A 26,260-nucleotide genomic window follows, 5' to 3' on the forward strand; every position below is an offset into this window, starting at 1 on the left:
TTTATTTAATGTTTCATTATGATCGTGTAACATGGCAAACCTCCGCGGTGCGCAACTGGCCGCTTACAGAAGAAAAAAAATCTAAATTCTAAATTATTGATACTCTTTTGTTTTTTCCTGTCATTGGCTCTACTATTTGGCAAGGCGTAAGCCGAAATTTGATTTTCTTTACAAGAAAATATTAATTATTTACTCGGTGATAGCTATTTCACTGACTACTACTTGTAATATAAGGGCTGCCACTATTGCAGGTATTGTAAATATTATTATATCTACTTCTAACATTTATTTCTTGTGTACATTTTGTAAAACCTAATCCAAGTCTCGTTTAGCTCTCTTTCGCTGGTCCGACACTAAAACGAGGCTTGGATGGGTGCTGCAAGCAAGCAGTAAAGCAGGGTGTTTCATTCCAGCCCTTCCTTTTCCTGCTGAATCCAAATCATCATCTCCACTTCCTCTCCGTTCTGCTGCCTCGGAGCAGATCGCCGTCGCGACTGGACGCTTCGAGGCTACCTCAACACCCTGCCCTGTTTTCCTACCTGTCCTACAAGTCTCAGGCCAGTGTTTTTTAAATTTACCTACAAGAGCAGTGCTGACTGAAATAATTGTATATATTTTTCTTTTGTATTATATTTTATTTGTAACCACACGCCTTTTTCATTTCTCCGACCGGCTAGCCGGTTACATTGGCGCCCAAGGGTTGTTTCAGTCAGTACGTGAGTCTTACATTTGACTTGGATTAGGTTATGTACATAGCGCTTGTAAATATTACGTGTACATTAAACGTATTGTGTTATAATTATATACTTTTACAATATTTTGTACATAGCCTAATTTTCCAATTTGTTCTGTTTTTGTGTATATCTTTGTTTCTTGTGATTTTGTGTTAGGAACTTATGCTTGCTTACGTATCGATGTTCATTTCATGTACGTGTAATAAGTATATAATTATTTTTTGTACATAACACCGGGCTTTGAAATGGATTTTAAGGCTTTGAATGTAAATTTGTTAAATAAAAATGAGCTCATGTACGAGGTGAGCATCAGGCAGGGAGAGCCGCTCCCCACAGTCGCGGAGTTGCGGCGGCAGCTCGCTCACTTGTTGGCAAATTTAGTGCTGAGGACTTGACATCAACTTTTTCAGTTGCCGATGATTGTAGTGGCACTGAAAAATCACTTTCCTTTGTCGAGGATAAAATCATTCTATACGAAAGTACCTGTGATGCAAAGCTTGTACAGAAAATACAGTCTTTTTTGACTCATATCTATTTACGCCTTCAGCGTATCGATGTCTCTGATAATGAGGAATACCGTACTACGTATAAAGATCTTGTTTCCAGATTTAGTGCCTTAAAAATTCGTTTTGATAGTAAAAACAGCGTTCGGAGCGAATCTTCGACCTCTTGCGCCACAGCAAACTCCGGTCCTAGCGCGGACACTAAGATAATTGTGCACTGTGACCGCGGAGTGACCAGTGAATTCCGTAAATTCACGTTTGCGGGGTTGGTTGTCCCGCGCTTTTATACAAAAACTCGAGGAGTTTGCTGTGTCTAGAAATTTGTCGAAAGAAAATTTACTAGCTCATTCGTTCGAGATTTTTACCGATAGGGCTCTACATTGGTTTCGCGCATATAAAGATAGTTTTCATAACTGGGAAAGCTTAAAAACTAAACTGTTTGATGATTTTGATATATTTGATTACGACTATAAACTGCTCCGCGAAATCGAGGACCGCACTCAGGGTAGGGATGAGTCGGTTGTCGTTTATTTCGCCATTATGTTGGCTTTATTTGCTAAGCTTTCCTATACTATGCCTGAAGCAGATAAACTTAAAATTCTATTGAGGAATATCCGTCCTGAGTACGACATTATGGTAGCTCAGTCTGACGTCCAATCCATAGAGAGTTTGAAGGTGATATGTAAAAAGTACGAAGCTTGCCTAGACCGCTCTAGAAACTTTAAGGAACCTCCTACCAGCAGTCCTTCTACTTTGACTGAGGACTTTGTATATAAACCTGTAAATAATCATTGTGTAAATATTGTTAATACTAATAAGCAATTTTGTGTGCGCTGCAGAGTTAATGGTCATTCACTACGTATGTGTAAAGAACCGCGTAAAATAATTTGTTTCAAATGTGGATTGGACGGTTTGCGTAGCTCTGAGTGTCCTACTTGTAATAAACCTGTAAATAACAAAACTAAGTCTGTTCCAAAAAACGGGTAACTGAGGTCAAGGAATATTGTAAATAATGATTGTAAATATTCGCGTAAGAGTGGGAAGACTGGCTCTCCGTAGTTCGACTTTTTATGCTGTCCTATAAAACTTCTTTGATCCTCTTTGACGACCAAATTGACGATGAACGTCCTTATGTAAATATTACTGTAAATAATTTGACTCTGTGGTTTACTTGACAGTGGTAGTTCTATTACCATTCTAGGTAATAACTCGCATGTACATCTACTTAGTCAGGGATTTGTACTTAACTCGTCACACAAAATTTCTGTGCGAGCTGCAAATGGACAGCCTGCTCATTCTATTGGCTTTATAGAATTACCTGTGCAGTTCAATGAAAAATCTTTTCTCATAAACGCACATGTTATTCCTGATATCTCGTCTCATTTTATACTCGGCATCGATTTTTGGAAGAGATCCAATTTGCTGCCTGGTTGTTTGAAAAACGTAGAGCTCAAACGGCCTTCAAACTGTACATCTCTTACTATTAACGACACTTCTAAACAGGTTCTTCCTTTTGAAGAACTACCTGACTCTCAACGAGCTCAGGCAAATAAAATAATAGCTCAGTTTCGAAATGCTTCTACTGAGTCTCTTCCACTCGGTAGAACGCACCTTATCTCGCATCGCATCGATACCGGTGATCACGAACCTATTCGACAGCGGTGCTATCGTCTTTCACCGGAGAAGCAAAAAGTGCTGGTAGAAGAGGTGGATAAAATGCTTGCTTTAGATATTATAGAGCCATGTGAGAGTCCCTGGCTGAGTCCTGTTCTTGTTACGCCTAAAAAAGATGGTAGTTGGCGGTTTTGTCTAGACAGTAGAAAACTCAACTCTGTGACTAAAAAAGACGCGTATAAATTACCATTCATTAATGAAATACTTGATAACTTGCGAGACGCTAAGTATTTGTCCAGTATAGACATTGCAAAGGCCTTTTGGGAGTTACCACTTTGTGAAGAGGACAGAGACAAGACTGCGTTCTATGTCCCAGGTCGTGGCATGTACAGATTTAAGGTCACACCTTTCGGCTTAACTAACGCTCCCGCTACTCAACAGCGTTTAATGGACTTATTATTTACACCTGAGTTTGAAAACGCGTTTTCTGGTACTTGGACGATATAATTGTAATTTCTAATACATTTGAAGACCATCTTTGTTTATTATCTCGTGTATTAGATAAACTCAAGTACGCTAGACTAACAATAAATTTTGAGAAGTCTTGTTTCTTCCGTCGCGAACTTAAATATCTTGGTTATATCGTTGATCACAAGGGTTTACGTACGGACCCCGAAAAGTTCGAGCCATACTTGACATTCCAACACCTACTTCTAGACGCGAACTAAAGAAATTCTTGGGCACTGCTAGCTGGTACAGACGTTTTGTACCCAACTTTAGCACATTAGCTGCGCCTCTTAACTTGCTCACATCTACTGGTAAAAAAGCGCCTCCCTTTAAATGGAACGAAGAGGCTGACTGTGCATTTAGTAATATTAAGCAAGCTTTAGTATCTAGTCCAGTCCTAACTTGTCCTGATTTTACTAAGACCTTTTCGGTACACGCCGATGCTTCCAATTATGGAATCGGCGCCATGCTGACTCAGGAAGAAAATAGTATAGAGCGACCTATTGCATACTTCAGTCGATCTTTGACGAAGCAACAGCAGAATTACTCTATCACCGAACGCGAACTGCTCAGTGTTATAGTTTCTTTGGAGCACTGGCGGTGCTATTTGGATAACGGACAAAAATTTATTATTTATACAGACCATTCGGCATTAAAATGGTTTTGAATCTGGATAACCCTACTGGCAGGCTTGCTCGTTGGAGTGTTCGGTTATCCGCATTTAATTTTGAGATCCGGCATAAAAAGGGTAAAGAGCATGTTGTACCTGATGTTTTGTCGCGCGCAGTGCCGGTCGACATTGTCTATGTACAGTCTAACGACGAGTGGTTTAATAAAGTGTATAAAGGTTGCCAGGACGCTCCTGCTTCATTTCTGACTTTAAAATTGTAAATAATAACTTGTATAAATTTAAGCCAACTAGCTCTATCCTAACTCTGAATATGATTGGAAACTCGTTATTCCTAAGGAGATGAGGAACGATATTATTAACGAAAATCATGCCCAGCCTACTGCTGGTCACTTCGGTATCTTTAAAACATATAAAAGGCTATCTCTTCGCTATAGCTGGCCAGGCATGTATAGGGACGTTTGTAAATATATTTCTGATTGCGAAACTTGCTTAGCATACAAGTATCAAAATCATCAAACTTTAGGTGTTATGGGGAAACCAAAAGAGGTTTGTCGGCCATTTCAGTGCCTGTCCATTGATTTGGTTGGTCCACTACCAATGACTCGAACTCAGAACCGCTTCATTTTAGTTGTGAATTGCTGTTTTTCAAAATATTGTCTGATATTTCCAATTAAGAAGGCCACAACTAAAATAATATATAAATTTTGGAAGAATACGTATTTTTAGTATACGGTATTCCTCAAACACTTATTATGGACAACGGTAGCCAGCTAATTAGTCATGAATTGCAGGAACTTTTTGCTAGGTATAAAATTCCTCAAGTTCATTTTACGCCTAAATATTGTCCACAAGTAAATTCTGTCGAACGTTACAACCGTATTTTAATATCTGCTATTAGTTCGTTTGTAGAAAACGATCACAGAAATTGGGATCTACATATATCCAAAATTCAGTTTGCCATGAACTCGAGTGTCAACGAAGTAACAGGCTTCAGCCCTGCGTTGCTGGTCTTTGGGCGCGAGCTCGTGCCGTGCGGGTCGCTATACGGCGCCGCCGACTCTACCAACGTCGACTACGACGACTTAATTTTCGCACCCCGAGATATTTACGCGGAAAACTTAGGCCACTTGTCGCCTATTTTCGACAAGGTGCAAGCTGCACTTTGGGATGCGCATGTAAAAAACTGTAAATATTATAATTTGAGGCGTAAGCAAGCTGAGTTCAATGAGGGCGATGTTGTTTGGCGTCGTAACTATCAGCTTAGTGACGCTGGTAAATATTTTAGCGCCAAATTGGCACCTAAGTTTGTAAAGTGCACAGTGTTGAAGAAATTGTCACCTCTTGTGTATGAATTAGCTGATCAAAATGGTCGTGCTATCGGAAGGTGGCATATTAAAGACTTTAAGTTGTAAATATTGTAAATTTTCTGCAGATTACATTTTTCCTTTGTACTGAATTTTCCTCCGCCTTCTGCGTTCGGAAAATTCTCCTGGGCGCGCGGGGTACTGTAACATGGCAAACCTCCGCGGTGCGCAACTGGCCGCTTACAAAAGAACAAAATTCTAAATTCTAAATTGTTGATACTCATTTGTTTTTTTTCCGCAATTGGCTCTACTATTTGGCAGGGCGTAAGCCGAAATTTGATTATTTATAGAAATAACTAATTATTTCACTTTGTGATAGCTAATTCACTGACTTTTACTTGTGATATAAGGGCTGCCACTATTGCAGGTATTGTAAATATTATTTGCTCTGTTTGTAACATTTATTCTTGTTTATATTGTGTGAAAACCTAATCCAAGTCTCGTTTAGCTTTGTTTCGCTGGTCCGACACTAAAACGAGGCTTGGATGGGTGCTGCAAGCATCTCCAGCTTCCTCTCCCGTTCTGCTGCCTCGGAGCAGATCGCCGGCGCGACTGGACGCTTCGAGGCTACCTCAACACCCTGCCCTGTTTTCCTACCTGTCCTACAAGTCTCAGGCCAGTGTTTTTTAAATTTACCTACAAGAGCAGTGCTGACTGAAATAATTGTATATATTTTTCTTTTGTATTATATTTTATTTTGTAACCACACGCCTTTTTCATTTCTCGACCGGCTAGCCGGTTACATGTGTTGTTTGAAGTACACATACTCTTACATTGTTTGGAAACCCCTGGCTTAATGTGTACCAGAGGCCTTATTGTCTAATACGCTTGGAATCACAATTGTTTTCACCACTTCTATCTGCCACACGGTATAAGATGAAAGTAGAAAGAGATAGAAAGAGAGGTCAATAAGATCCCGAACGTCAGAGCGTTAGACAATGCGGCATTAAATAACATTCGGTTTCAGAAAATCTTTAGATAGATAGACCACGGCCTGCGGGCCGCATGTGGGCCCGCTGTAGACGTACGTGCGGCCCGCCAGCGACCTAATAGCAATAGCAAAAACCTAGCAAAATTATGATGAGATGATGAGTTGTTTTTATTTGCTGCGGCCCTGGTCCTGTTAAGTTTGTGCATCCCTGGTATAAATAAATAGCTAAATACCGGTTGCTGCTGCGTGTTTTTGTCCTGCTCCCTCTCAGCGGCAGCCGCTATAGCGCTCGGGCCGCTCACTGTTTCCACCACACGCATTAAGATACAAGCGCGGGGGCGTAGCTTTGTGCCTGGAACAATAAACAAACATATATTTTAAGAAATCATAGGAGAGATAATAACAGAGAGACTACACATTTCAAAGCAATATGTAAACTAATCTGAGCCTTGAAGCGCACGCAGTAAAGATCACTGTGCGTAACTGTGGGTTACCTAGTGTGCATACTGCAAGCACCGCGTCGTCTGAGCGTACACACCTAGTGTGCACACTGCCACTATAATGTTACCGAGTGTTACCTCGACAGTGACGAGCGAGACCAGCGTAGCGACAAGCCGGGTAGTCGCGCCACGTACTCGCCGGCGCGGTCGCCCAGCGACGTCAGTGCGTACACACACTCAAGTGTGCACACTAACACCATTATGTCGCGAAGCGTGAGTAGTGCACACACGTCGCTGTACACCTGAGGATAAGAAGGTCGAATATTAAAATGTTACACTCAATTCTCATACAGGGTGACCACTCAAGTCATCAAATGCATACAAGTCGTTTACCACCGCACGTTTTTGTTTTTTTAATATTAGTGGAACAAAGAAAACAAAAGAACACATATATATACTTTTTTTATCTATGTTTTAAATATTTTTGAAAATAATAATGCATAAAAAACAAAATCTAGTAAATGAACATTTATTTGACCTGCTGCCGCGCAACTTCCTCCCAATTAAGCAAAAAGCGGAGTGTACAACCCATCTTAACCCATTTTACCCCAAATAGATCAATCCGCGCTTGCGACTCGGTTGTCAACGTCTCGTGCAAGGCACGTTTATACTATCTACTATGACCATTAAAGTTCTAAGATCTTACCTTAGCCTCCAAAACCTTCAACAGAGTGTCCTCATTGGCCTCATTCTGGGCCAGTTTGTTGAGTAGTTCCAATGCGGCCAACACCCTGGCGCGGTCGTTGGACACTAGAGCCGACTGGATGGTGGACAGAATGTGCCGGGATATCAGACAGGTTGCTGGGTCCTGTAGGCAAGCAGGGTGAAGATTTAAAGCTAGGAGAACTCGGAAGGTTGAAGAAATTGATTATGACAATTGCTTAGTATAACTATAACACTTCAATTGCATTTTCGTCTGCCAATTATAGTGCGAACTAACTCTGGTACCATCATGCTACCAGATGTTAGACTAACATCCTAGTAGTGAACGGTTGAGTTCCTCTGAAGATGAGCTCTGGTTGAGTTCGAAACGCGTCAGTGTAGTGTAGTGGTGGTGGTGGATGGGTTTGTGTGATTTGTGTGTGTTCTTACAGTGTGGAGGTGGACGAACTGCAAAGAAACGTCTGATTCAATAAATTAATTATAATGGGGGCGACTCGCCTACAGTCTAGTCAAAACTTAGTATGTTACACGGTTCTCTATCGTTTGCCCGAATTTCATATGCCACAATGTTTCGTTTTCCATAATTTTCATTTGCCATAAGTAATTTATTTCTGAAATAGTATTTTCTTTAGAGTTGATATGAAAGTAATCTAACCTAACCTGCTACTGCATTGTATCAGATGACATTTAAAAAAATCCTGAAAACAGCAGTTCTATATATTTTATGGCAAACGTTGGTATGGCAAGTGAAATTCGGGCAAATGGAATTCGAGCAAGTAAAGGTATACAGATATACACGGCCGCCGTGTTGCGTTGCTCCTAGATGAAGGGTTACGAATTAGCCCGAAACATGTCTAGCTAAATTCGATTTAAGACATGATTTATCCGGATTGTTTTAATTAAATATGAATGAGTCTCACTGTAGTTTCATGTAAAAAATGGCAATTTGTTCTTAAAAAAATACATACTTCCAGTCAAACATAGAACCTCCTCCTTTTTAGACTACAAGCCTAGTTACATGGGGGGAAAAATGACCCTATATAAAGTATAAACGTACCTTAATAATAAGCTCTGTGGAAATATTCCCGAGTGCATCCAACCCGGACTGCCGTAGACTTCCGACCCAGCAGTTCGCGCACAGCAGCAAAAAACGTATGAGCGTCGTATTCTTCGCCAAATACTGTACGTTCTCCTCATGGAAAGAGAGTGATCGCACTATGGATGCGATCTGGAGTACTCGTTGCGTGTACACACACGACGCCCCGCCGGGGAGTTCTGGCGCAAACAACTGTTCATCCTCAGAAGGTTCCGTTACCCAGTCCTCATTTGCTTCCTGGAAAAAGGATTATTAGGGTTCAACGTTTCATGGAAACAAGAAAAACATCTGCTCAATGACAGCAGTAAAGGAGAAAAAGTGGCGACTCCGATTCATGTAGACGCAAACGCACAAGATAGGTATTGCTTACCTTGTTTTTTTTTCTATGTACAGTCATCTACGATGTTAATATATGGACAAAGTAACAAAAATATGTACACACAACCTTAACAACCTAAATTGTATACACGTTACCTCTTCTAAAATCTTCTCAATCAACTCTTCCCCTCCACATTCATTCAGCAAACAATCCGTGAGCGTGTTATGAGCAGCCAGGGCCTGCACCATCAGTTCAGGCTGGTCCCCGCTCAGCTGCGAGAACTTGGTTTCATCAGCCAGTTCCTTTGCACCGCCGCCGCCCGCCCGAAGTTGCCAGAACTCGTGCGGGTACCGCCCGCGCGCCTCGAAGTAGGAACGGCCGATTGTGTCACGGAGACTCACTGGAGAGAAAGTTTTGATATAAAAGGATGGCAGATAAGTAGTTGATTCGTCAAATGTAACGCAGTAAGAATTATGTAGAACTTAATTCAAGGAAACTTGAATTAACAAAACAATTTTTTTTTTTTTCATTTATAAAACATACAAATAAATAAAAAATAAACAATTATTTAGTTTGTTTGTTTGTTTGTTTATTTATACTCTTTATTGTACAAAAAGGAAATACAAAAATGTTACACAAAAAAGAAAGTGCTAAGTACAAAGGCGGTCTTATCCCTAAAGGGATCTCTGCCAGTCTCTAACAGTTAAGTCAAATAACCCGCCCCTTTCCATTATTTTAATAGCACACTTGTTTTTTTTTAATGATTTTAGGCATTTGTCTGAAGAGAGATTACTCTACTGCGGTGTCACAATAGAGAAGTAATTGTTAAAAAGTTAAAATCATACTTACTGTGGTTATACACCCCTGCATGCGCTAACAGGAAATCCAGTATATGAGGTGTGGTTCCCAAAGGCATCCTGTTGGAGTGATCAGCGGCCAACACCGTGCAGACATTGACAGCAAAGTCTTGCTCATTCGGCATTGGAGACAGGAGGGACAGAGCCAGACGTTCCGAAGGCCCAGCAACTCGGGTCTGAACTGCTCGCAGGGGCTCTCCAGAAGCTATAAAAATAGTAGATTGTGCTAAATGTATAAAAGGATGTATTTTAACCAACAAGTTTATATTTACGCGAGCAGCAAGCGTTAGTTAAATCCAGAGTAAAATATATGAGTTACAATGCCTATTATTGTTCTGTGTGTGGAATAGTCTATTTTTGAGAAATGAAAAAATCCATAAACTTCCAAAAATATCCCCTTTTATGAGGGCATATGGCATTTAGAGCTCAAGGATTTATAAGTTATGATAAGTGGTCCTAACAATTTTGAGTTGTACTTGGTCATATTTGTTCATCACGGTTATTTTAACCAATTTTATACAAAAAAAAAAACATTTGTAGCTGATACTTTTGATCAGCAATAATGAAAATACCTGAATAATATGTTCCTCCTCCATAAGGCGTCCTGGGAACATTACTGCCGCGGCCACGAGTCGATCTTAAGTCCAAGTCGTCCATGTCATTATCATCATCTCGGCTCGGAGGGCCCTTGGCCTTCTCATATCTAGTGACAGAATTTAACACTCAATAATCTGACACACTGTCACTTTACAATCACATTTTTTGATCCTCTATGTATTTTAAATTGTAAAAAGCCGTGGTGGCCTAGTGGTTTGACCTATCGCTTCTCAAGCAGAGGGCCGTGTTCAAACCCCGGCTCGCACCTCGGAGTTTTTCGAAATTCAAAATTTACCAGGATCTTTGCGGTGAAGGAAAACATTGTGAGGTAACCTGCACTAACCTGCAAAGCAATTCAATGGTGCGGGTGAAGATCCCAATCCGCACTAGACCCGCGTGGGAACTATGGCCCAAGCCATCTTGTTCTGAGAGGAGGCCTGTGCCCAGCAGTGGGACGTATATAGGCTCGGATGGGATGTATTTTAAAAAGGAATACTAGATTCAGAATGTGCCTAATTTTTTTTTGCAAGGTATAGTCTTCACAAGTATCATTACCATAAGAAAATAGTTAGTTAAGCTTCTAAAACTGCACAAAACAACCAGTATTCTACTGTTCTAGCTCATTGTCTTGAATACAGTATGAGAAAATAACAAAAAAAAAAAAAAATGCATGGTAGCTCATTGCTTACTTTTCCAAATATGTCCCATATATTCTTCTAAGCAGTGTTGATCCATTGATACAAGGGTGAGGCAACCGCAACGGACGCAGAAAAGACTCCCAGACATCATAGAAGTTTACCTGCAAGGAAAATCCATACTAATATTACAAATGCGAAAGTGTGTGTGTTTGTATGTTTGTCCGTCTTTAAGGCGAAACGGAGCTACGGATCGACGTGATTTTTGGTATAGAGATAGTTTATGGCCCGAGAGTGACATAACTACTTTTTATCCTGGAAAAATGCAGAGGGAACTGCGCGCGCGTTTTATTCAAATATTGGAATGTATTTATTTATTTTGCTACCCTTACCGAGTGCCACGAAATTAGAATGTTTATTAATAGTATATGCATATATTTTAATGATAATAAAATTACCAGACCTTCAAATCAAAACCCTTCTCTCACTATGGACAGCGTATTGTGACCAAAAGTATAACTCACTGACTCAGTAACAGCCTATTTATACTCACTCATTAACTTGTTGCGCATACAACAACTTTAATGGGTCATTTTGGATAAATATGTTAAAAGGTGATAGAAACTTGTAACAAATATTGAAAAATCATGAGTATAAATGATGAGGCTTTGAACACTCAAGGTGATCATGTCAGCCTATATTAAATGATATTGACCAGGATAACTCACGTCTTAAATTGAGTTTACCTCAACATGTTTGGGCTAATCCATGTGCACAGTGCACATGTTGCAGCAGCCGCCAAATCGCGTTGCTTCTAAGAAGGGCTATGGATTAGCCCGAAACATGTTGAGCTAAACTCGATTTAAGATGTGAAATATAAATAAATAATAAATAAATAAATAAATATCATGGGACATTTCACACCAATTGACCTAGTCCCAAACTAAGCAAAGCTTGTACTATGGATACTAGGCAACGGATAAACATACTTATATAGATAAATACATACTTAAATACATATTAAACATCCAAGACCCGAGAACAAACATTCGTGTTATTCACACAAATATCTGCCCCGCCGGGATTCAAACCCAGTACCTCAAACTTCGTAGTCAGGTTCTCTAACCACTTAGCCATGCGGTCGTCCAATCCGGGTATATATCAAATATCCGGGTCAATATCATTTAATACCCATGGTTTTTAAATATTTTGTAATTTTCGAAACACCAGTTGGGTTAAACAGTATCTTGATATGGTATTTTTAAGTATTATTTCTTACCTTTTCTAGCCACCACTCGGCAACAAAAAAACTGAGATCATTTTTATTTTATGATAGTTTTCCAGTAAAGATTGTTTGAAGTAAAACTAGCTTGATAAAAGAACAAATTACCTTACTGATGCCACCCCTCTGCTGTACTAATGTATAAAATAGATATAAATCTATGTCAATGCAATTCACTGAAGGAATCTTAAATGGTATTCTGAAAATAAACAAAATAAGGTTATAATATGTATAAATGCTTACCAATAATGGAAAAAGCGCTTTCAAAAGCCGCATATGATATTTTAACAATAATAACTGGTGAAATTGTGACCCAATTATTTCTTATTAGCTCGTAAACTACGAAAGCATCACAACAAATGCTAAGATAAATAATACAGTCATGAAAACAATTATTACCCTTTACTCTCGTTGAACTGCTTTAGTTCTTTCAAAAATGCTTCCTTATCCTTAATATAGGTGCTAGATTTCGTATTTATTTGTGGTTTAGACATTTTTAATCTAATAATAGCGGTACTTGAAACAACACGATTTTCACACGGTTACACTTAGCACACGGCCACGCAGATTATGAAATATAGGTGAATACATCACAATTCACATATGAACTAAATGAATCGAAAATTGTAAGAAAGTCATTCAAAATAGTAGAAAAATCCAAAAGACTCAAATACTCGAAAAGGCATTTTTTTATGCCCGTTTGTTCACTCACACACAGACAGCGTTTGACAGAGAGTTAGGGTGCGTGTACACGGACAGTGGTTTTCCTTTGTCAACCAAAGAGTGAAGTTTTCATTTTCGAGGGCATCTCTCTGTTATCCAATCATCCAGATTGTTTGGACTGGAATATCTAACGTAGACTTAAAAAAACAGTTTTCAATACTTTAATCTATTTCAATTTTGTTAATTGATTTAATTTAATTTAATTTAGTTGTAATTGTTGACGACATGTATCATTTATAATCAGAAATAAACAAAAATGTTTTCGTTTCAATATCTTGAATGTATTTCTAGTTATTAAAAGTTATTAAATGCTATAAGCTACAGCTATTTTTTCTTAAACTAGACTAGAACAATTGGATACCTTAAGTTTTCTGGGATGGTCCATATTATTATTTTTATTGATAGTAGACTTATAATGTAGCTTCCTTTTTGGAAAAAAAATTGAAAGCTTATTTTGGCAAACCACACGTTTCGTGAGTTAACAAAAAGACGAAACGTGTGGTTTGCCGAAATAAACTTTCAATTTTTTTTTTACAAAACAATGGAGTGAAAAAAAATATCTATCTGCAGGAGTGAGAGCTACATTATTCCCAGCCTATATACGTCCAACTGCTGGGCACTGGCCTCCTCTCAGATTGAGAGGGCTTGGGCCGTAGTTCCCACGCGGGCCCAGTGCGGATCGGGAACTTCACACGCACCATTGAATTGCTCCGCAGGTTTTGCGCATGTTTCGGAAAAAAACGAAAAAAAAAACGATCCTCATTAAATTCTATGAAACTATAGGAACGGTTTTTGCTGGTTGTAGGTATTGCAGAGGCCATTTATTCAGGATTTTTATTTTGAAAGACAGCTTCAAAGTTAAATATTTGCTACAAATATAAATATTTTGGCTGTTGAGCACATAAGCTGAGCAGAAAACAGATAGCCGGTTTTACCTTCTACCTCCTTTTGTTCACTGTCACTAGTGTACTACTCTTTGCACTAGTCTACCCGCATTGCACATGTATAATAACAACAATAATTAATTTTAGTAATTTTGAGAAAAAAAAATATCACGTCACCATTAGGTCAAATATCCACTTTAGAATGTTTAACTAAAACGGTTTTTTGAACTTCTTAAAATTTTATATGAAATTGAAGCGAAGCGAAGTAGTCAAAGATCAGCAGGGCTACTACGAAACTCGAAACTCGAAGTTCGTATCGTACCGTCCCTCTCGCTCTCGTATTAAATAGTATAAGTGTCAGAGGGACCGCACGACACGAACTTCAAGTTTCGAGTTTCGAAATAGCCCTGCTGTGTTGTTCAATTTTGAGATTGTTTTTTTAAATCTTTTTGAATTTTTATTTCAATTCCAAATTTTTACTTTTACGGTCATCCCGTAAAACCTAAATTGAAAATACAAAGTAATACAAACTGAAATATAGATGCACATAAAAACCAGTAAAATAAGATCAGCACTGGGAATCGAACCCAGGTCCTCGATATTCCGTACCGCGTGCTATACCGTTTCACTACTGCTGGTGGTGGTGGTTTGTTAAATTTTTCCAAACTTGTACTGCACTGTGTAAAAATGACCTTATTAGTTGGCAATGTTGAATGCGCTTTATTTATTTCATGTTGGAAAATAAATTACTTGTAATTACTCAAATTAATGTTTAAATTAATAAATTTTAAATGACATATTATTAAAAAGTCAATTATATAATTATTTCCTATTAAATTATAAGACAGTAAATTTATATTTGGCCACTATCAAAAAACGAAAACGAAACTCAACATCTGTCACGCGTGGAATTAATTTTTAGGTTATCTAAACGTCATGGTGGTATAAGAATTGAGGTTAGAATTTAACGTTGTTTTGTTTATTATCTGAAAATAATTTGCTAAAAATGGTGAAAAAGAAGATTGATAACCGTATTAGGGTTATGATAGAAAATGGAGTAAAGCTTGGACACCGTACAATGTTTCTGCTTGTCGGAGATAAGAGCAGAGATCAAGTAAGTTAATGTTTCAATAACTTTATAACTTATTCCGTTTAATTTAAAGCATATATATATAAGCTATTAAGTATTTGTTTCAATATGACAGAAATTATTTGCTATGCATGTCTCGGTGTATTAGGGAGAAAGTAAAATATTACTTAGCATCCAAACACGAATTCATAATGTTTCTATAACCATGGTGATTGTAATACCTATACAAGACCTATACTTACTTTTCTCAAGTGATGTGTTATTTGTTAATACTATGGGTTGAGATATAAGGGTGGTGTGTTCTATATGATTCTATTTCATTGAAAAAGTAAATTTGAAAAAATAAAAAAGTTTTACCCATTTTCTTAAGAACCTGAACATTTTTACTGAAATTTAATATATTTCTTGGGTTTTAGGTGCCAATCCTATATGATATACTGGTCAAATCAACTGTTAAATCACGCCCAACAGTCCTCTGGTGCTATAAAAACAAAGATGAAGCTATAAGCAAGTAAGTATACCATACAATTTTAAATTTCAATTATAAATTAACTTTTTTATTTCTATAACAAATAATAATAACTAACAACATTAACATAACAATAAAAAACAAAAAAATAATAATATATTAACTTTTGTCTTTTTTTTGTTTCTCTTTTGATAGTATATTGTCAAAGATTTCATATTACCTTGTTAACTAAGTGTTCCAATACCAAACCAATGATCTTCATAACACAGGTTATCCTAAAATAAAGGTCAGAGGTCTTACCCGATGGCTCCTAACAAGCCCATTTAACTTTATTTGTCATATTTTAAAATAGTAATAAGTGGTTTATTTACCCTTCCTGATCTTTTCCAACCCATTTTTCTAAATTCCGATCCTTACGCATTTCCCTTATCTAATTCCGTTTCCCCGTTTGGCTAAATGCACCAAGAGCGCGAAGCTACAATAAAATAAAAAAGTGGTTTATTAAATAAATATTATTATTATAACTTTAAGAATTTTGCAACACCAATCAATTGACATAGGTACTTTTTATGATCTGTTGTAATGTAGTTCCCTCTAGTTTTTTTTATGGCTATAGTAATTTTGACATAATTTTTTTGCCAATTCAATTAAGTGACCAATTAGTAAAAACCTAATTTTACAGTTAATTTAAAGTGAACCTAGTTTTCAGAGTTAAATAACGTGTTTTTTTATTAGAGTAGTCTCTTGAAACTATCATTTAATAATTGTGTCAAGTTCTCTTTTACCATATATCCAACAAACATGTTTTAAGTTTTCTATTATATATTTATGTCATATTTTTCAAGTCACGGCCGCAAACGAGCTAAGAAAATAGCAGCAGGAAAACTGGAGGTGTCGGAAGAATCTCTGTTTGATGCATTCAGAGTGGCAACTACAATACATGGACGGTATTACTCCGAGAGCCATGCTATGCTCGGTCAAACCTATGGAGTGTGTGTGTTACAGGTAATGTTAATAAAGTCTTTATAAATAGTGGGCTGCTCTATGCAACTATTACAGTTTATTATTCATATGGCTATGAATAATAAACTGTAATAGTTGCATTTAAACTGTCTGTTAATGTGTGTCTAGTTGATGTCCGAACTATACTATTATTATTTATTTTTGAATTAAAAGAGAAGAATGTAAAATTCATTTTGGCTGCAGAGAGTGGTTCTACTTATATTTTCTTTTGGCTGGCGCTGATCATCCCCCTCCCCCCTGACTGTCTGTACTGCACATCATTTAAATAATATATAAATGTTTATTCAGGACTTCGAGGCTCTCACACCTAATTTGATGGCTCGCACAATAGAAACAGTGGAGGGTGGTGGACTCATCATCTTTTTACTGAAGACTATGGATTCCCTGCGGCAACTGCATTCCATTACAATGGATGTTCATTCAAGGTACTGAGTGATTTATTTGTAAAATGTAAAGCCAGAGTAAAAAAAACTTGATCTAATTACCTAGACTGTCAGTTTATCAGAAATTATTGGACATGTATCTTTTCTTTTCTCAATGAAACAAAAAATGACAGAGATGAAGCTCATCAAACTTTGGGAATGGACACCCGTGCCGTCACGTCGTGCGAAAAAGTCACAGCGTAACGACTCGCGGAACTTTTGGCTATCTTCATCATGTTTTGTTTAATTGAGAGAAGAAAAAATACATGTTTTTCGATAATAACTGATTGACTAATATGATTTTTTTTTAAGGAAATTAGCCCATTTTGCCTGGTTTTCTCAACAGGGGTTTTTCCGTACTGGTAGTAATTTTTTTTGACATTCATACAAGTAAGTGCTTGTTATAGCCTTAATTGACTTTGACTTACAGATTCAAGACAGAAGCCCACGACACGGTAGTGAACAGGTTCAACGAACGTTTCCTCCTATCACTAGCTGATAACCCTCGCTGTTTGATCCTGGACGACGCTTTGACAGTGCTCCCGATATCGTCGAAGACGGCACAAGTGGAGCCCGTCAATGAGGCGCCAGAGGTACGTACTGAATTGTGGGTTTTTAGAGGGGGTACTATTTTTATTTCCACCAAAGGCAAAGCTATTTCGAATTTACTAAGATTTTGCAATAAAAATTTCACATAATTTTGTCATGAGGGGGAGGGAAAGAAAAATCTCATGCAGGAAAAAAATTATTAAAAACAAGGCATTATTTATTACCTACACCCTGAAAGATAAAATGCCGAACTTATTTTTTTTTACATAACAATGTTATGTCATATAAAATAACTGATTGAGTCATTCATTCATTGAGATTTCAGTTTGAAGAGGTTGTGAACGATTCAGCCTGAAGCTAAATCCAACTGCGTATTTAATTATCTGTCATAAATTCTGGGAGCATTCAGATACATGATATTATGAAATACAATATTCATTTTTCAGCGTGTAAACCCGAAACTGACTGATCTAGTGTCGTCTCTCTCTGATTCACCGCCCGCCGGCCCGCTCGTCGCTCTCTGTCGCACTTACGACCAGGCCTCAGCACTTATCGCTATTATAGATACACTAGCTTCCAAAGCATCCAGGTATGTAACATAATTTGGATTATTTACTAAAACAAAGCTTTACTTTCCATGTCCATTAATTAAATGAACCCATTTTGATAAAACATGTCTAAGATCCATCGCTAGAAAACCAGCTTTCAAATAAAAAAAACCGCATTCAAATCAGTCAAATCACCCGTTTAAGAGCTACGGTGCCACAGACAGACACACATAGCGGTCAAACTTATAACACCCCTCTTTTTACGTCGGGGGTTAAAAATGAAAATTATCGCATTGTACATTTATTTATTGCACAATACAATACATTACTACAGAGACAAAATACAGGGTAGACAATAGGCGGTCTTATCGCTTAAAAACGATCTCTTCCCGACCTAACCATTTGGCTACAGAAACTGGTACAAATACGTTATTTAATAATTAATTTATTAATATAATAATAAATAATAATATAATAATCAGTATTCAATCTTAGTTTAAAAATTCATAACATTTATTTCATTCATTTTAGAGTAAAAAAAAATAGACATGCATGCATGAAATAGAAAATTAGACCTGGCACATTGGCTCTATTTATAAGGCAAATGATACCATGTTTAAATCAAAATAAATGACATTATTTAATTAATTTTGTCCATTGAATTTTTTTTTAATCAATGTTGTTATTATTTTGATCATGTTTTTATTGTGAATTTTTGTTTCTTGACGATCTTTTTGTGAATCTGTTTTATTTTTGACAAGTCTGTAGTCTGTAAATTTATCTCTTTATACCATTTCTTTATTCCCAGGCCTCCGCACTGTCTCACAGCCGCTCGAGGCCGCGGTAAGTCAGCCTGTCTAGGCCTCGCGGTCGCTGCAGCTGTGGCCTTAGGCTACGTTAACATCTACGTCACCTCGCCCCACCCAGAGAACTTGATTACGTTCTTCGAGTTCGTCCTCAAAGGCCTGGACGTATGCTTGTACCAGGAGCATATAGACTACAATATCTTGAGGTCGACGAACCCTGATTTCAAGAAGGCCATAGTGGGTATTAATATTGCCAGGAATTCGAGACAAACTGTACAGGTGAGTGATAATAATACTACTATAAATACTGAGCGACAGAAAATCTGTCCCTTAAATGTATGCAGTAACAGATAATTTTGTATGCAGAGTTGGCTAAATTTTGTGCCACTGAGTACAAACTGCTGAGTATAGCAAAGTGGTTAGAGAATCTGACTATGAAGCTTGAAGTCCCGGGTTCGATCCCTGGTCTGGGCAGATATGAATAATATGAATGTTTGTTCTCGAGTCTTGAACGTTTAATTATGTTTTTAATGTATTAAAGTCAATCAGGATTGACACAGGAGGACTATTGTGATTTCGAGTATCCGTGTATTTTTTTTACAAATAAATGAAATTATTACTTTTGCTATCCATCACTGTAAACGTACTAGTGGTTATCTATTGTTTGCTCGAACTCGAAAGTTATATGTTATAATGTCATTTGCCCGAATTTCATATGGCAAAAATTTAATTTGACCGAATGTTTCGTTTCCTAGAAAAATTATTCGACACACTCTTGTTTTCCCGAAAATTAGATGCCATAATGATACGAATGCCATACATATTGTTTTCCATTTTATTAAGTGCAATAATATGCCTAAATTATGTATATTAAACCTAACCTAAGTCTGATAGGGACCTGAACGACTGCAATTAATGTGTAATTCCGCGTAGTTGTGGCGCTTCGCGCCTTGTCGTAATTCCGTCCTAACCTAACCTATGTGGGTAAAATTTACGTAATTCAAAGGCTTGTTGGACGTATGGGATTTATCAGTATCATCAATTACATGGATGGCAAATGACATTATGGTATGTCATACTTATGGATTACAATGATTAAAAAAAATGAAATTATTGAAATTAAAATTATGAGAAACATAGATTCTGTCATTTGATTAATATGGTAAACAATGAGTAGTGCAAATGAATTTATAACAAACGATATTATGGCGGTTGAATATTATGGCACATGAAATTCGGGAAAATGAAATTCAGGCAAGTAAAGGTATACCCATACTAGTACCTGTATTAATATCTACCACAGCGGAGCGTGCAAAAATATCTGACACGTCCTATCGGCCCTAGAAATAGAGTCGAACCAGATATTTATGCACTCTTTGTCAGATATTGGTGCTAGTGACTGTGTTGCCAACACGTATGCTTTCTTTCAGTACATAACCCCCGACGATCACTCCCTCCTGAGCGCCGCGGACCTAGTGTTAGTAGACGAAGCCGCGGCCATCCCTATAGCGCATGTGTCCGCGGCCGCTACCAAGGCGCCGCTGGCTCTCCTGTCGTCGACAGTCTCTGGGTACGAGGGCACGGGACGCGCTCTTTCGCTCAAGCTGTTCGCTATGCTGCAGACTAAACACGATGCGCCGGCGCCGGTAAGTTGCTACAACTTTATATGACACTGCTAACTAACATAAACCCAGTGTCGGTTAAAGTAGGAACCAATGGGGATCAACAAAAAATATTGACCCACGCACCACGCAGAGCCTAAGGCCTCGGTCGTTATGACCCGCCACCCGCGGCGTGCAGCGGGCGGCGTCTGTATGGTGTGTTCGAGAATGTTCGGGAGTGGTCGTTCTCGCCCGCCGCGTCCGCACGCGGCGTCTTCAGTTATTTTGAAGCATTGCGGCGGGTGGACGCTGCACGCCGCGGGCGGCGGGGGTCAAAACGACCGAGGCCTAACGGGAGAATACATGCTCCTCTCCTGACTTTCCAGCAAATAGTTGAAGCAAGACTCTCCAACCCTCTCCTCTTCGTAATAAGCTCCAGAAGTTGGTGACGTGTAGCCGGGGGTTTGTAGGCGGTGAGAGTCCGGCTCTGTCTGGATCCACCCTTCCTAGTCGTTCATACTGGACTTTTCTCGACTGTGCGCCGTCATCTATTGTGAAGTACCTCACATAAAACTGAAAAAAAAAAACTAATAAATAAAAGCAAGGACCTAGTGTAAAGACACAAGGCCAAAGGGCCATTAAGGCGACTCGACTGAAAAAAAAACCCGACTGTCATTCCATCCTGAGCGCAGCGGACCTAGTGTTAGTAGACTGAACACGAAGCCCCGCGCCGGTAAGTTTATAAAGATGGGTGAAAAACAACGGCACAGTGAAAAAAATCACAGTGATCCACCGTCTTAAAGTATAACAGTGACATGCGAACGACGTTACAAAATGAGGTAGGTACGTCGTTCGGTTTTTTAGATGTCTGTCACTCTCGCAACGATTAAGTTTTGGTGTCGAGTAAATAACCGGTCACCACTTAAAAAAAAATGTATCTGAAAATAAATAACTAATGTGGACCTAAGGTATACTAAGTAAAATAATTGATTTTCAGTTACGGGCTTTTTTTATATTGATGGCATATAAGGTGACCATTGTGCCGCTCCAAAGAGACATTTTTCAATAGTAGACGTCTTTTGACTGATGTCGATGATAAAAATACGATGTTGATTCCAGATAAAACTCGAAGAGCCTATCCGTTACCGCTCGGGCGACCCCATAGAGGCGTGGCTGAATTCCCTTCTGTGCCTCGAGTCGCCAGCGCCCTCTGTTGGCGTGGGCGCGCCCTCGCCTCACTCATGCGACCTCTACCGGGTGAACCGAGACGCATTGTTCTGCTACCACAAAGCTGCCGAAGCGTTCTTGCATCGGCTGGTCGCTATATACGTTGCCAGTCATTATAAGGTTGGTATTTTAGATCCTAGGTACTACGATTACTACTTCAGAAAAACGTGACTGAGTGAGGGTTTTCTGGCAAGAAACTATTCGATAGATGGCGCCTTTGTTTGATGTTACATTCTTGCTTGAAATTGGCTCATAAACCAATCACTAACGTGACATAAATTCCAAATGAGACCTGACGGTACTAACGTAGGGTTGCCATAAGTGTGGGACAACCGGGACATTTAAAGAAAATGTAGTAAGGGTAGAAAAAAAGGAACTCGCCCCACTCCTGTGTGACCTCTACCGGGTGAACCGAGACGCGCTGCTCTGCTATGTACCACAAGCTGCCGAAGCGTTCTTGCATCGGCCGGTCGCTATATACGTTGCCAATCATTATAAGGATGGTATTTTAGAGCCTACTACGTTTCCCGCTCTGGCGACTTCATAAAAACGTGGTTGAATAAGGTTTTCTAGCAAGAAACATATCGCTCGATGGCGCCATTGTTGACAGGCTCGTTTGGCGTTACAGTCTTTAGTTTCGTTTAGACTTAGGTTCTGAACTACCCCATACATTCCTGTAATTTTTTATGCGTTTTTTTTTAGTTTTAATGTTTTTTTTACTTAGTACTGGAGTAAATCATCAATTACTGGCCATCTTTCAATAACTGTCTGCCTTATACTAAAAATGGATTCTATTTATAGGTGACCAGAATTCATTTTAGTATAAGGTGGCCAGTTATTGAAGGGTGGCCGTAATGGGGAATGGATGAACATTTTAGAAACGCTTAAAACTTTTTTTATCGATTTATTTTATCTTCCTAATTAACAGAAAAAAAAAACAGATTTTTAAGTAGCATCAATTAATTTTAAGAAATGAAAGAGTTTTCTTTACCACCAAATTACGATAGTCCGACGGGTTGTTCCATAGCCCAGAACAAAAAATTAAAAATGTGTCTTTGACTCGTTTATTTTGACAGGTGACACTCTTTACCGGTCCGGATAATACCAACATGGAAATACCGACCCTGTTTTTCATGTACACGCCCATAGAAACTGACATGAGCTTCTATGGATGTATGGGTGTGTACATGAAAAACAGGGTCAGCATTTCCATGGTGGTATTATCCGGGCCGGTAAAGAGTGTCACCTGTCAAAACGAACGAGTCAAAGACACATACTTAAATTATTTTTTAAAGTTTTTTGTTCTGGGCTATGGAACAACCCGTAACCGACCGGACTATCGTAATTTGTCGGAAAGAAAACACTTTAATTTTTTAAATTATTTGATGCTACTTAAAAATCTGTTATTTTTTTCTGTTGATTAGAAAGGTTATTCCTATCGATAAAAAAAATTTCAAGCGTTTCTGAAATTTTCATCCATTCCCCATTAATACCTTACACTAAAAATTAACTCTGTTCATATGTGACTAGAATTCATTTTTAGTGTAAGTTGGCCAAAATCGTTAAACGGTGAGTTTTTGAACGATACGGCGGTTGTCCCTTAGCCGGGTCTATATTGCCCGAAAATTGTTAGTCATAATGTAATGTTTGAAATTTGTCTAGTCATTTATTTTCTGAATGTAATTTTTGAATAAAACTAACCTAACCTTTCTACAGGATGACCATTTAAAAAATTTGAAAAATGTTCGGTTTTATTTTTTATGAAACGTTGGTATAAAAATTCAAAGAATTCGGGCAGTAACCCCTTAGCCAATTCATGAAATGGCGCCATTTCACGATATGCCTAGGAATTTCGTGATCTAGAGGATTTTACGATTGGCCGCCGAATACATATTATTTTGAAAAAATAACTTTATATCAAGTTTCTTGCCGCGTATTCTTCTTGCAATGATGGTCTTTCAGAAAGTGCTGATAATATTATAAGAATGTGACTTGTAAAAGCCTTTTGCGGCCAACTTACAGAATAACAAACATCAATTTACATTTCATCAATTGATTAGAACTGACAAGTGATTATCGTCTATTCGAACAAATAGATCACCCCTTAACTCTAATCAATGATGAAATGGCGCCATTTCACGATACATGCCTACGAATCATCTAGAGACATTCACGATTCGCCGATCATATACATATTTGCGTTTCTGAAAAAATCACTTTATCAAGTTTTAAAATTGCATACGCTGTGATTCAAATTTCATTAAATGGAATGATTTCATCTATTTATAAATTATATTTAATTTAATTTTAATAAGAGGACTTGTCCGTTAAGTCAGAAACCGAGTCTTTGTCGGTCTAATCTTGAAAGGTAAAAATTTTTTATTTAGTTAATTTTAATACTTCTTACTAGTAAGTATAAATTCAATACAATTTAGCAATACCAATATGGATACGTCATCTATTCCAAATTTAAATTTGACAAACTTGCGTAAATACTAATACAGAAACAACACTGTAGGGACTTTTATACTGTGACGATACTATAATCTGTACTAAAACTTGAATATTCCAGAACAGTCCCAACGACCTCCAACTCTTAGCGGATGCGCCGGCGCATTGTCTGTTCGTCCTGCTCGCGCCGACCCCGCCCAACGCCACGTCTATGCGGAGGTGCTCTGCGTCGTACAAATGTGTGCTGGAGGGAAACATATCTGACAAGTGAGAACATTCATCCTTATAATACGGTATTTGGACAACTCCTGATTTTGCCATATCTTAATTATTATTAAATGAAAATATAGATATAACAGATAGTGTTTAGCGAATATACGAAAATGTCGGTTGAAATTTAAATAGTTCTATACTGTCTCTTTCTCAAACGCTTTTTTCTATGCAGCAAGTATGGCGGTACTGGCGTGTGACGTCACATGCCAGTATGTCTTTCTCTCTCTAATCTTGAATTTCAAACCTTTATAACTTTGTTATTTGTAAGGTAGCTTAAAAATTTTTTCTATTCGATAACAGGTATTGTGTAGTTTTAATTTATAAAACATATACAAAATAGTCAAATACCGTATTCTGGAGACGTGAACACATTGGAACTGATATTGAAAGTGAAAGTGTTAAAGTAGTTCTGTTATATTTTTACGCCTAAACTGCTGAACAAAGAATCCTATTTAACGCGTAAACCTTAAAAAAAGATAGATACTTTATACACCGTAAGTCAAGGTAAGCGGGGGTCGCCAAATATTTATCAAGCTAAGGGGGGCCGCGTCCTGAAAAAGTTTGAAAAAAACTGCTTTATTTGATTGCTTGCTCCTCACTGCCACTCATAGGTTAACTGGCAGAAACCTTTTCAAGGATGAGTCCGCCTTCGTACTTTATACTTTTCTGTCTATAAATTATCTGTATTTCCTTTTTGAACAATAAAGAGTTTTCATCATCATCATCATCAGCCTATGTTTGTCCACTGCTGGACATAGGCCTCTCCCATGGCACGCCACTGAGCACGATCCTCGGCCACTCTCATCCAGCTCTTGCTAATCGCCCTGCGAAGATCCCGCCCTTTACTACTAAAACAATTTTTACGTTTCATGCTCTCTATGTGTTCATTATGTAAGATAAATGTGAGATAATCTTTCCCAAAGAAAACGAACGACTTCAACAATAATGAAGCTACCTTTCTCATCGTCCAGGTCGGTCCGCGACAACCTGGGTCGCGGCCGGAAGGCGGCCGGGGATCTTATCCCCTGGAACATTTGCGAGCAGTTCGGAGACAAAGACTTCCCCAAACTGTCTGGAGCCAGAATCGTGAGGATAGCCACGCACCCATCCTACCAGCGGGTATGTAGTCTAGTCATTATCACCATCAGCTGGAAGACGTCCACTGCTGAACAAAGGCCTCCCCCTTAGAACGCCACAATGAACGACAGCTTGCCACTTGCATTCACCGGTTTCATCAACTCTCACGATGTCGTCAGTCCATCTGGTGAGAGGCCAACGCTTCGTCTTCCGATTCGTGGTTGCCACTCGAGGACTTTTCTCCCTCAAAGGTTATTTGCTCTGCTTTGATTATATACAACACTAGATAGTGTCCGTAGGAAACAATGCGATTCAAAACGTCCCAACTTTTTCTTGCTTGTGTGCGAGGCGACCACTTGACAGCTTCATCTTACGCTCGCGTTACGTCAATTCGGTCGTCATTGTGTGCGTTCAAAATGATACCACGTAATGTCAAATTCCCCAAAATTGGGGGAAAATTATTAGAGCGCGATAAACGCCAGTAAAAGTAATGGTTAATGTAATCAAATAAAACTAAAAAACTGTTTATCATCTACATACAAAATTACCTATTTATGTATACCTTTGAGGGTCAAATTTTTTACTTCTCAGTCAGTATAATAATATGTTTTATTCAACAAATATTATACACATTAATATTACAATGATTTTTTAAGTATTATATATTATTTTACAAGCAATCGATTTGATTAAGTAGCACCTAGCGCCACGTCAGTCAAATTCCTTTTCAATCTTCAACGCTTCTTCTTCACTACCCACGAAATCTTTTTCTTTGAAATACTTAGAGCATATGCCAGCTGATTTTGCAGGCAGCCAATGTCTTCTTTGTGACTTTCTAATTATGTTCTCATGACTTTTTTATTATAGGATCTATAGGTAAGTAT

At 38.3% G+C, this 26,260-nt stretch overlaps 2 protein-coding genes across 2 annotated transcripts; one reads left to right on the forward strand and one right to left on the reverse strand.

The window, feature by feature from the left end:
• Positions 1-6,464: 6,464 nt before the first annotated feature.
• On the reverse strand, positions 6,465-12,967 carry LOC141442083 (AT-rich interactive domain-containing protein 2-like). The gene is made up of 10 exons (XM_074106993.1): positions 12,633-12,967; positions 12,342-12,432; positions 11,006-11,115; positions 10,292-10,422; positions 9,712-9,924; positions 9,018-9,262; positions 8,505-8,780; positions 7,431-7,592; positions 6,863-7,026; positions 6,465-6,636 (listed from the first exon to the last, which is right to left on the reverse strand). Exons 1-10 carry the CDS (start codon positions 12,725-12,727, stop codon positions 6,552-6,554), a joined length of 1,572 nt encoding a protein of 523 aa, XP_073963094.1. The 5' UTR covers positions 12,728-12,967; the 3' UTR covers positions 6,465-6,551.
• Positions 12,968-14,746: 1,779 nt separating this feature from the next.
• On the forward strand, positions 14,747-25,701 carry LOC141442082 (RNA cytidine acetyltransferase-like). The gene is made up of 11 exons (XM_074106992.1): positions 14,747-14,954; positions 15,347-15,441; positions 16,245-16,404; positions 16,711-16,847; positions 17,275-17,437; positions 17,840-17,982; positions 18,750-19,026; positions 20,178-20,393; positions 21,468-21,695; positions 24,148-24,293; positions 25,271-25,701. Exons 1-11 carry the CDS (start codon positions 14,847-14,849, stop codon positions 25,485-25,487), a joined length of 1,890 nt encoding a protein of 629 aa, XP_073963093.1. The 5' UTR covers positions 14,747-14,846; the 3' UTR covers positions 25,488-25,701.
• Positions 25,702-26,260: the final 559 nt, after the last annotated feature.

This window comes from Choristoneura fumiferana, chromosome 25 (genome assembly GCF_025370935.1).
Source record: "Choristoneura fumiferana chromosome 25, NRCan_CFum_1, whole genome shotgun sequence".
Classification (NCBI taxonomy): Eukaryota; Metazoa; Arthropoda; class Insecta; order Lepidoptera; family Tortricidae; genus Choristoneura; species Choristoneura fumiferana.

Coding starts and splice junctions, on each gene's coding strand:
- LOC141442082 (XM_074106992.1), top strand. CDS start 14,847: ATGGTGAAAAAGAAGATTGATAACCGTATTAGGGTTATGATAGAAAAT. Junction 16,405..16,710: donor ATGGAGTGTGTGTGTTACAG/GTAATGTTAATA, acceptor ATGTTTATTCAG/GACTTCGAGGCTCTCACACC. Junction 17,983..18,749: donor CTAGCTTCCAAAGCATCCAG/GTATGTAACATA, acceptor CTTTATTCCCAG/GCCTCCGCACTGTCTCACAG.
- LOC141442083 (XM_074106993.1), bottom strand. CDS start 12,727: ATGTCTAAACCACAAATAAATACGAAATCTAGCACCTATATTAAGGAT. Junction 7,593..8,504: donor CCACAGAGCTTATTATTAAG/GTACGTTTATAC, acceptor GCTTGCCTACAG/GACCCAGCAACCTGTCTGAT. Junction 6,637..6,862: donor TCTCGCTCGTCACTGTCGAG/GTAACACTCGGT, acceptor TTATTGTTCCAG/GCACAAAGCTACGCCCCCGC.